The 12,382-nt window shown below is 35.6% G+C and overlaps 1 protein-coding gene across 15 annotated transcripts in view; it reads right to left on the minus strand.

Moving 5' to 3' along the window:
* The window catches only part of GPHN (gephyrin), a 270,607-nt gene that overhangs the window by 139,417 nt on the left and 118,808 nt on the right, over nt 1-12,382 (minus strand). For 2 of the 15 annotated variants that reach the window (XM_021401699.1, XM_021401697.1), the window contains exon 2: nt 1,336-1,521. The exons of the other annotated variants lie outside the window; for them this stretch is intronic. In XM_021401699.1, coding sequence (XP_021257374.1) covers nt 1,336-1,482 — 147 coding nt within the window. In that variant the 5' untranslated portion in view covers nt 1,483-1,521. The remainder of the gene's footprint in view (nt 1-1,335; nt 1,522-12,382) is intronic. 15 annotated transcript variants of the gene reach the window in all.

Consider the following 12,382-nt stretch of genomic DNA (forward strand, 5'->3'; position numbering starts at 1 on the left):
AAATAAATTCAAAACTGCTCACATGAACAGCAGAGAGAAAAAATCAAAAATTTTCTCTCTCTTCAAGATTTACTTTAGTAATGCAGCACTTCAAAGACCTGTTATCATAAGATACAAATGGTTGGCTTTGGAGCCATAAACCTCTGGTTGATTGTGCAGAACAAGATGGCTTTTTTCCATACTTTCTTTCCCTTTTCATACATTAATATTTATTTAAGATTGTTTAAAACTGTTTACTTCCGATTTTCTTCCTAGAATGTGAAAAGGCAAGTTGATGTAAAAGACCAGTAAATAACGTTCTATAACTAGAGTTCTTTACAATATTTTCCCTACATGCACCCATGTCTAGAGCACAAGTACAAGTACATGGTGGTTTAATGCACCACAAACTAGAAGACTCACCAATCTTTGCTGGTTGTAACCAAGACCTGGTAACCTATATCTTAATCTTACTAAAAACATGAAAACGGCAAAGCTACAGAAGGACAACTGAAAATGTCTTTGAGCTGCCAAAACAATACTAAATGCTTCAAATCTAAGGAATCAGTAAAGCATGTGGGTCATTGGCAACATGTCTCAGAGAACTCCAAGTACAAACATGTAAGAGCCATATTCTCCAGCAGCCCTCCACACAGATAACTGCACTTCACAGACAATTGTACTTGAAAAAAGCACTCACAGATATTGCATGTGCATATTTGTAAGCAAAGACAATTTGCATCCAGAGTTTAAGCCAAGATATTCCCTGCACCTACTTGTTCTGTTTAATGGGCAGTAAGTGCATTTGATTGAAAAAAGTCTAGAAGGCTTCTATGAATAAAATGTGGGACCCCATTGCAGAAGAAATGTTTAAAGGGGAACATTTCTTTCGTAATTATGAAGTTTTAGCTACTATACAATTGTAAAAACATAATTGATTCTTATGGAACCCAGTTCAGTTCCTATCTCCATTTTCTAATAGTAAGTACAACCTTCCATTTTACTTTATACATCTAGCCACAATTATTCAAGATATTGTTTCCTTATGCTTTTTAAATAAAATTCCAAACTTTGCTTTTTTTTTTCTTTTTTTTTTTTTTTGCTGCAGCTCTCAATGTAAACGGCAAATCAATATTTAAGTTCTTTTAAAAAATTTGGATTTTAGGACAAAGACAAGAGATGAAAACACTGTAGAGACAGGAAACTACCTCAGTGTATCTAATGCAGTTTCTGGCATAAATACTCGCATGTGTCTGTTATTCACTCATATAATCCACAGAGTCAACAAATGAAATTGTTTTTTTAAAAAAATCTACCAGTTCACCTGTGAAAATACAGTAAAGAAAATTTACCTACCAATGGCTGCTGTACTTTGAGATATTTAGTCCATACAAATATTCTAAGAGTGGGCGAGCTTGTGGCCTGCCTTGAAGTGTCCTGGGAGGTGCGTTCTAGCGCCTCCCCTCGTCCTGCTTGGTGCATGAAATATAGGGCAGAGTGCATCCGCCACCACTTCAGTTCCTCTTAAATGCACAATCAAACCTGAAAGAGATCCAGAAAGAGGGGAAAGGCAGGTAGGAGACTAATGTACATGCAGACCATACCTCTCAAAGAACATCAGTTACTGACTAGTAACCTTTCTTCTTTGAGTCTGCATGTACATTTCAGCAATGACGCACTCTCAGCAGTTTTCTTTGTCTTTTACTGCTCAGGAGAAGTCCTGAGGCCCCCCACAAACAACTGCAGCATCATATCACTGAATGCTGAGACAGCCCTGGATTCTATTGTACTAACACACTGCTAGCGGGAAGCAAAGATGGAACTCCAGATGGCCTCATGGCAAATGTACTGATACAACGCAACACAGATACTGAGTTTTCCCAGGGTTCTATAGGAATTTGCTTTGTCCGCAGAGGGAAGTCCAAGTCACAAGTCCACACACAGCAGATAACCATCTGAACAACCGTTGTGTGAAGCAAGTTGAACTTTTGGACATTCCCACAGCACAACAAGCAAAGAAACAAAGTAGACCCGTGTCAAGAGAAACAATTGGGTCCTAATGAAATCAAGAATGTGAAATGTAAATTTCAAGAAGCATAAGACCTGGGAACGAGTACTGGAGTACTCATAACCTGGCTGCTCTGGAACTTTGCTACCACTTCAAGAAGGAATTTTGGATGACTGAAGAAAATATTCTATCCTTACATAAGTAGGGAGTTGGTAAAATGGCAGCCACAAGGATCTGTCTTCTCCAGCAGATGGCTGGGTCACAGGATGCACCACTTTCATAGACAGAAGCAGAAGGAGTAAGAATTTAAGGGGAGAAGGAACCACATAATGCAGTGGTTTTCCAAGACTACGCTATCATAAATAGTCCAGTATGTCCTGATCAGCTCTTTTAGGAAACTCAAGGTTGTGAAGTGTGAGAATGTGAATGCATTCAACCACTAAAAGCAACCATGTAGCCTCAACAAATTAAAAAAGAAGTCAAAGGAACTACATAAAATAAATAATCCAAAAGATCTGAGATCAAAGCAGCAAGAGACATATCACACAGACAATACAGTTTTCCTATAGAGTATGTATGTCTAGACCAGGTGTGTCTAACCTTCTGGCTTGTCTGGGCCACACTGAGTAAAGAGGAATCGTCTTGGGTTGCATATAAAAAACATAATACAGTTAATGTATATAAGTAAAAAAACTTTTTTAAAATATATTTTTTATTAAAATGTTAAAAAAGAGAGCAACAAAAACATACAACTAGTGGAATATTTGACCTTGTTTTTGTGAAACAAATGCATCAGTCTGGTTTGATGGAAGTGGTTGCAATTCTTAGTGAGTTCTCAAGGTGTTTGTCAGAGATTTTTCTTGAAATTTCACTTTTCCTGTACTTCATCCTTGAGTTGTTCACAAATATATGTACTGCCCAAAAGTGATTATATGAATAGGTGTGATTGTGAAGTGAGGGATATTTTTCTCCAGTACGATCAGGCTTATAAAAGCCTGGTAAAGAGACATTATCAAATTTTTGAGTTTAAGATCTGATTACAAATCTATACATTACATTTGAAAATTTGCAGGTAATGTATTTATGTTGACTTAAAAATGAATTGCAATTATACAAAAAAAATTGATGATTTTTTTTTTGCAATCTTGAAACCTCTTCTCAAATTCCTTTATCAAAGTGGAAAGCAAGGCTGCATATTTTTTTGCTGTTCACAGGACTGTGTTTAGCCAATGTATAAAAATATATAAAATTATTTGTCCTAACTTGAGCATGCCATAATTTGAGTTTCATTTCAAATGTCGTTATGGTTTGAAACACAGCATAGGTTAGTTCATTTTCACTTTGAAGATGCACATTTAGCTCATTAAAATGAGCTGTCAAATCCACCAAAACTGCTAAGCATGTGAGCCATTTTTAATCTTCATTTTCTGGCACAAATTTCTAGCATTTTACCTTAACTTAGCCACTTTACCCCAGAAAAGTAAATGATGCCCCCATAATCAACATCCATACTTTTAAGGAAATTCTAGAATTTACAATGATCCAATCCATCCCTTGGACTTTATGAAATTCATAGCTTTGATGACAATTTTCATGACCTTATCCATTTTTAAAGCTTTTGCACTTAAATTAGTCCCCCTTTTTTTTTTTAATCAACCATTGCCGGGGTGCCATCATTAGCTGTACCAGATATGTTGACAAAGTTTAAACTAAATCACTTTCATGAAATTTTTACTGCTTCAAACAGACCAAGAAATTTAGTTGAGATATGATCTTACTACAATTTATCATCATCCTGAAACTGATCAGATTATTTCAGAGAAGTGTTATTTTGCCATGATGAAGCTTATTAGAGAAACAATAAAATCTATTTCCTCAATTTAAATTGAATGGGAATTATCTGTGTTCATCTTTCTAGAGTAACGTAAAATAAAAAAGCATTTGTATAGAAACCTGACTGTTGTGTGCAGTTTGATTGAGAAAGGATCCTTGTATAGATCGGATCGCTACACGTGAGTATATAATTTTCCCGAGAGTAATTACTGTGACAGACAAATAAGGAAGAAGTTACAGAGAATCATTTTTAGATAGCAAATTATTTTCCAGGTCTAAAGATCAATACCAGATGTAGCTTCCAGAGAACATCAAAATATCTAGAAGAAAGCCCATTCTTTCCAAACTTAGCAGTGCGCTTTGTTTCTCCAGATATACGGAAGATAAGAACGCTTCACTCTGATAAATAACTGCAGTAGGGAAATGTCAACAAGGAAGAGAAAGGAGTATGTAAGAGGAAAGAAGACTAAAGTATTACAGAACTTATCAGACTGTCTGCATTTCTCCATTATCTGTTGATTAGGAATAATCTTGGATATCATGAAAATGATTCTTAAAAGAAACAGGGAAAGGATAAAAATCAGATGAGATTCATCAGCGGCTCTTAATGCAAACAACTTGCTGACTGCTGCTGAAGGCAATGAAAAATAACTGTGATCATTACAGAAAAATTTTCTGTGAGCCTATGCCTTTTACTTAAAGTGAATAATAGAAGATTAATAGAATGAACTAATAATAGGCTACCTTGCTGATTAGGATATTGTTTATTCCTGAACTCCAGAGTATTAGCATCCAAATTCTACAACGTCGTAAGCCAACCTTTTGGCATTTATTTCTGAACAAAAAAGGCCATTCTCTCAAAGGGAAGACCTTCTCAGGATTTAGGTTATGCAAAAACTCTCTTTTAAACTCAAAGGATTATAGCTATGACACATGATACTAGATGAAGACTATTACTATGGAATGTGATGAGATGTCTTCTACTTCCATTGCAGCTAACAAAAGTGTTTCAGCATTAGCTGATCCCACTGCAATCAAAGATTTCAGTTGATTATTGCACTCAGGAGAAAATTGATGCAGAAAAATTCACATTAGAATTATATATATTTTTTTCCCCAAAGAGCTGAAAGTTTCTGGTCATTTCTCTTTTGGAACGTTTTTAAAAGATGCTCATTTCTTCTTGATACATACTAACAACAAAATTACTTGGAGTCAGGTGGTAATAAAAGCATTCAAAATCCTACAGAGATTTCAAAATCATCTTCCAACTGTTTCTGCAGCTGGTATAAATGAAGCTAAAATCTGCCAGGATACTAAGGTTGTTCAAACATGTCTTTATGGGTATGGGAAATCTCTCAGGCAAAATAATATGCAGAATGTCAAGAAACCTACAGTCTCTCTGTACAATTATTTGTACTGTAATTTCCATTGTTTCTAACATCCTAACTTATTGGAAATAATTTAGTGTTATACAGAAAGATATGCCAACACTTTGTTAAATGACAAGGATTATACATACATCAATACATAGAATATATTAAAATACGAAATATATAAAAAAAATATATCTTTGTGACTTCGCCAAGATAGAGAGAACTCTGTAAGAAGTCTGTCTAACCTGGGAGGGTTGCTGCAAATGTAGTAAACAGAAACATCATAGAGCAATTGCTTCAAGAAAGCAATCAAGCTAAATCTAGTCTCAAAAATTTAGCAAGACCATAGAAGTTAAGTAGGACATGAACACAATTCAAATCAACACACGTAAAGAACTGGAAAGGACAGTTCTAAGCTGAATCACATACTATTTCTCATTTTAGTAGACAGATGCCAAACTTCGCTTGCTGAAATTTAAGAATCATAAAAGAAATACTAATCAGTACGATCAGAATGAGGCAAAAATAGAATACTTTCTGTTACAGAAAAAACAATCTTCACAAATACTTGCAGTGATCATAGTGAGTCTTTTGACTGCTGCAGAGAAAGGCTTATTATATTCAGAAATGCTTTACAGTCCCAAAATTCAAACATGCCAGTTCTAACAAAAAAAACTGGTTCCATGATTGAGTTTTGAAACAAACACTACTAATTTCAGAATAAGAAACACCTGCGCTAAGAATTTCATATTTACAGGTACCCTTAACAATTAATCTTGAATGAATTACTGCTTAATTAATTAAATGGTCTGGCACTGAATATATTTGTACCATATGCTCCAGTTGCAAAAGCAAGAACTGTGCCAGAATAATAAGCTGCGGCACTGAGGGAATAGTAAAAGACAAGTGAAGCCCTTGCAGGGTCTGCTTCAAGAGGAATTAATGATTTATGAAGTCTAACTCCTTAGCACATGAAAAACTAAACCCTGAAGTATCCTTTTTATGAAATGTTTTTCTTACATTTAAGTTCTAAACCTCAAATGACTTCTACCATGCTAATCTTAGCAGACATTTCCCACTGTAAGCAGTGGTTTTGAGAAAAGTATTTAAGAAAATATTTTACAAAGTTATTTTAAATTTCTTTCACTTATTTTATCTGACGTTTCTATTAAATCTTCATAACTATCTAGATGATGTCATTCTTTTAAGCAAGACAATTAACATACAGATGCTGCAATTACTCATTATACTTTCATAAATGGTATGTCATGCCTCCCTCCTCCTGTTTCCCTCAGAAAAGAATGGAGAGAGAATATATTAATGCTCTTCTTTTTTTTTTCAGTAGCTTTCCAAATGGATAAGCAGGGAGACTCAGTAATTACAGAAATGTTTAGGGAGTGCAGTTGTAGGTACAGCAGGTTCTAGCTGAAAAAGTGCATTCCCATTGTTACCTCTGCACTTGAATCAGACAGCAAGTGGAGCTTATGCATATGAAATGTCTGCTGCTTCACAGGAACAGAGCCCTCCCTGCTAAAGCATGAGTCATTTATAGAGCTGTGAAACCATGGAAAGCCCTCTGGACTAGGAAGTGCTTGTTCATTATTTTAAAGATGCAAGAAGACACAAACAGTAACCTTTAAAATACTGAGTTATTTATATATTTCAAAAAAAAGTGGCAAAAGAAACTTGAGTTGTTTCCACTGTGAACCACCTGCACTATACATATCCTATTTTAACATATGGTCCCTAGCATGAAAATGTTTATGTAAGCAATTTCTGTGATTTTTTTTTTTTTTTTAATTGCACAATTTCCCTTTCTGGACACGTTACAGTCACGTTGTAGTTATCTGTTCAGTGCAGTTTAGAATAAAGGCATCATCTCGGTAGTAAGTAAAAATATCACACTGCCCCTTTGAAAGAGTTGTATCATCTCCCACACATTCTACTTTGAGGATTATGATGCATGTGGTCCATGCTATCTCTGGACTACTACTTTCCCTTGCAGAGACAACTGCCACTTTACTGCTAAGACTGAGGAAGAGCCTACACAGTCAGAAGAGTCATCCAAGATTGTATTTTCAGTAACAGTGAGTAGGTGGAATTAGTGTATGAAGGAAAGCATACCAGAAATTGTATCTGTGAGCAAGAACTGGGCAATGCCCTCTGGAAATTTAGGACGAAACAGTCTTCTACTTATAATCTTTCTAATATTGCAGTGATCCTGACCCAGAGGCCACTATAGATCAAGGAGTTAGTAATTCACCTAAGTGTTATCTGCGCAGGTGGACAGAGAGCTGTGCTGTGTGTCCAGCACCGTCTTTAGGCCTGAATCACACTACACAGATCCTCTGTCTGAAGGGAAGCTCAACAGCTCACGGTACCAGAGGAGCCTGCAGGCACCTCTCACTGGGAGCAGAAGGTCACACCATCACCCTGGCCTTGCTACTAATGTGGAAAGAGTTTCTCAAGAGGACATCCTTTATGCATAGTTAACTGCCTGTAAGAAAAAAATACAGTAGCTCAAAGGACCTAAAAGGAGGAACCTCTACCCACAGACAGGATGAGAGCACTTTTCCACAGAGAAATCCATCTGGGGATTCATCCAGTGCTGCACAAACACAAAGTTCCCAGCATCTGAAGGGATGCAAAATTTATTTGCTATCTATTCTGACTTGTGAAAGCTAATATTTTATTAGCCATTTGTTGCTGGGCCTTTTTAGTGAGATCCAGAAAGAAGCCTGTATCATTTCTCTCTCTCTCTTCCCTCACACAGTGCAGAACAAAAACGAGATACCTTGAATCCCCTTGTTATTTCAATGCTAGCCACTTCTGATTCTATAGCAGGAGAACTCTTTGCTTCTTTCCTGCAATTATTAAGTCATTTCTGTCCTGTAAGAGTTCTCTCTACAGGCCTAGTAATATCTCTTGTATTAGAACACATTAAAAAAGATTGAGGTTCTATTCTTAAGAGTTACAAATGTGTGACCTAGGACCAAGTCTATCAGAAAAATCAGAATTCCAAAGGAATGTTATTTCAAGAGGTTTACACTTGCTCCTGTGAATCGAGGCACAGGATTTGATACTTTGTCCATTTAGGACTCTTAGTTCACAGCTGTAATCACCAGTACTGATCAAATCTAAAATATGGAGCCAATTTCCAAGCCACTGTAGCTATTATCTCATAAATATCAGGGATCATTTAGTAGTCCATTAATTCTCTAGGTGCTGTTACAACTTTCACTTCTAGCTCCAAAAACATTCGATACATTTTTGGTCTGTCACTCCCATTTCAAAATACCTCTATGTTATTATAAGAGCATTGGCTACACCAAATATATTTCATTGGAATTAGCAGTGTATTACTCTCTATGCAAATAACAACTTTACCAATAAAAACACCTGCTTCTCTATCCCATTCTTTGGATATGGATATTGGGAAGTTTGAGTTTGATACATTGTAGCTTTGAACATCTATAGAAAAAAATTATAATAATCACGATATAAGTGATGCACTGAAAAGCAGATTGCATTTTCTTTTAAATATACTGGATTGAAGGTTGTAACTAGCAAGTTACCATCTGGCCATCCTATTTACAGTACTGGCAAAGTGATACTATTTTGCTCATAAAACAATTGTAGGCTAGCATTAAGCAGACTTCTGCCCTTTACGATCCTTTATTAAACTAATGCTTTTGTGGGGAAATATTGAATTTCTCACTGATCTACTTCTGGAAAATTTTCCATCAGTAATCTCTGTTCTTTGGATAGATTTCAATGTCTGTCTTAGCTTTGATAATAAAATGCTTAATTCTTTTGCAGACTGTGGATGTTACTTTCAGTTCCCTGTCGATTATCAAAGACAAAGGAGAGAAGTAAATCAGATTCTCATGGAGACTTTTCCTAAAGAGAATCGGCAACAATCTGGGGAACCATTTTAGGTTAACCTTTCCTAGAAGGGACAGTAGAAAGATTGCTTATACTGCAGTTTCAATTTTAAACTAATTTTGCTGGTTTTACTTTCTATTTGCTTTGGTAAGCAATTATCCACCCTGTCTATAAAATGAACTTGCTACCCAGACACTATTTGCCAGGGAATTTCATAGAATCATTGAATCATAGGATCCTTGATTCTGTGAAACTCCCTGGCAAATAATGTTTGAGAAACTGCATCTTATTCCTGATTTTGAAACCTAGAATGAAGTGACTTAAGTGAAATATATTATGCATGCAATCCGAGAGGAACAAGAATCCAGTTTGTTAACTTTGATGAATTAGGTTGTATCTGTTGATGACAGAACATATTCTTAGTATATTAAGATCATAAAAAGGGATAAAAGTTGAAGATAGTTGATCATGCATTTATTCCACGTTTCAAACATACTCAAAATACACAGTTATAAGGACAGTTAAAAGTATTTCCTTCAGCTTTGTTTTCCTTTTTAGCCATCGTCAGAAGGCAGTATGCATGGTCTGATGTGTCCAGCTTTGTTTTCATTGGTACTGTTCATCTAGCAAACAGAGTGACTTTAAAAATCTTTTCAACAAACACTACTCCAATGTTAACTGTTTATTCTACCAAAGAGGAAAAGCCTTGTTTTTCCCCTTTATTTTTCAGTTTGTATACGAGATTGCCATTCTTTCAGAAGAACTGCAGCATAATTAGGTCAATTTTTGGTCTTGTCCAGACTAGGCCTTTGCTAAAATACTACTTCTCCAGATGGAGGAATGTATGTAAAAGAGTTTATGGTACTAACATTGTTCAAAAAATATTAAGATACAAAATATTCTGAACACATAAACACACAGACAGCATGCTAAAATACAGGTTATTTTTTAAAAAATGTTAAATATGAGAATATCTCATAAAATTACTTGGGTACCTAAAAATATGAGGTATATCTCTGAAGTTTTATTTAAGGTAAAATGGAAAAAGTAGGGAAGTGTGCCATTATGATTAACGCTTCATGCCTGTACATCAATTATTGGCTGCACATTCAGAATTTGTGCTTGCCCTGAGTACGTTCCAGTTACGTTTGCAAAGAAGGCTTCATCACATCCCATTACCTTTGCTCGTTTCTTTTTCTAGATTTCTCAGAAACCAACACAGTGAGGACATCGTGAACACAAAAACTTTAACTACACATGCAGTAAATTTTTTTTCATTTTTGAAACACCATCGTCCCTTTGGTTTTGTCACCTACAGAAGCATTTACAGTTCTGCACAATATTTAGAGACATACTGAGCTTTTGTACGTAAAGCAGTTCTCTTCGGTTCTCATTTTAAACTTAAGCATCTTTTCCTCAAAACAGCCTGAGGACAAATGTCTGCTGTCTTTTACAGCCTGAAGGTACTCAGTAAAACTAAAGCATTAGCTTCAGTGTCCCAAATGACACTCAGCTTTATTTTTACACATTGCCTTTTTCTATATAACATTATTCCCTATAAATTTTTATTACAGTACAAAGGACATTCCTTGCCCCAAATACATAAAGAATTGTTTTCTATTTTTGTCAAAAAAGGACAAGAATTTTAAAACACCTTGATGTTAAGCTGTTATCTTTTAAGATATCCTAAGACAAATAGCTTCATTTTCAAGACAGATAAATGTTAGGTAATCCTCACCTTTTTCAAATAAGATTCAATTATCGTGACCACTTTACTGGTAAGAATGCAGAAGAACCTTTTCAAATGACAGTACTGAGGAGTACAAATTTCCACAGGGGAGCAGGCCATTTGCATTTAGTAGAGTGGTTTATATCATCTTACTAACGAAGCAAGACATTGAAACTGTTACAATATTTGTAATCTTTAAATACAAGGCTATTTTGACAGAACATAACAAGAGTAACAAAGGAGATGATAAATAACAAGAGAAAACAGAAATGGCAGTCTATGCAGAAATGTCACAAGCAAATATATGTTACCTTTGCAATCTTAACACCCCACCTAAGTTTGTCACAATGATGAGGCATCTGAAACTGAATGCAAACATTTCTGACAGAACAATCCTAGAAATCCTTGCATATTTATGTGAAAATATTTTTAAAAGTAAAACTCTGCAACCGCTGCACCTTTACTGAACTCTGATGACTCAGTGGCATTCTCTTCTTTATACATCACTCTAAGGACAGGGGAGTCACATCATTTCTGAAAATCCTACTGATAATTCAGAGGTACAGAAACACTGTCACAGGAAATAAAATCAGAATGCTAGCTATTTTATCACAGGGGTATCCAGAAAAAGCATGTATGAAAAGCCCAAGGACAAAAATACTGAAAAAGAGAAACACTCGGTTTTAACCTTCTATGAGTGTTTAACCTGAAACATATGTTTCTTGCCTAGATAGACACATGCTAGGAAACATTTCCACATGGAGATCAAAGATATTCCAGAAAAGCAAATATTCAGACTTTAGCCACAGCAAGCTACATCAAATGCATTCTAATATCAGAACATTCTGTTAGTGAACTACTTAATCTTGTTGCAAAATATATGATGTTACTGTCATCTAATCAAATACATAATGAGTGGTGTCTCCACAAGTGATGGCAAAAATAACTGGCTTTTGTTACAACCATATTTCTCTAATATAATTGACCAGTCAGATGTCACTTCCTAACGCACCTGACACCTGCACTCAAGATGGACCCATTCAATTCAAGCAACACCTGCTCCCTGTACTCCCGTTGGGCTTCTCACCCTGTGGCACCACTTCTCAGCTCCCATAAGTAAAAGCAATGAAGAGAAACCATGCCACAAACTAACAAACTGGACAATCAGATAAAATACAGTGGTTATCAACGTTTATTAACACAACAAGGCTTTTTATCTCACAAAAGAAATGTGGGATGTTCTTGAGAAAGTTGTTTTTTTTTTTTTTTCCTCCTGTGTGCTTTTGTTAGGAGCTGATTTTCCTTTCAGCCCGCAAATTTTATCTGGCTCCTTTCAACCCCTTATTGTCAAGACAATTTTCAGTAAAATAGGTACTAATGTGTCCAAGTAACGCCTCTGTGTTCTGTTTTGTTTTTCTGTAATTTTGTAAACACCTCACATGAAATATTGAATGCTGTGTGATTTTCAGAAACTTATGGCCAGAATAGCAGTATAATAACTAACTTGACTTGAAACACCAGACTTATGTAAAACAAAAGTGAGGGAGAATCCAAGAAGTCTCTTAAGAATCCTAC

The sequence above is a fragment of the Numida meleagris genome, chromosome 6 (genome assembly GCF_002078875.1).
Source record: "Numida meleagris isolate 19003 breed g44 Domestic line chromosome 6, NumMel1.0, whole genome shotgun sequence".
NCBI lineage: Eukaryota > Metazoa > Chordata > Aves > Galliformes > Numididae > Numida > Numida meleagris.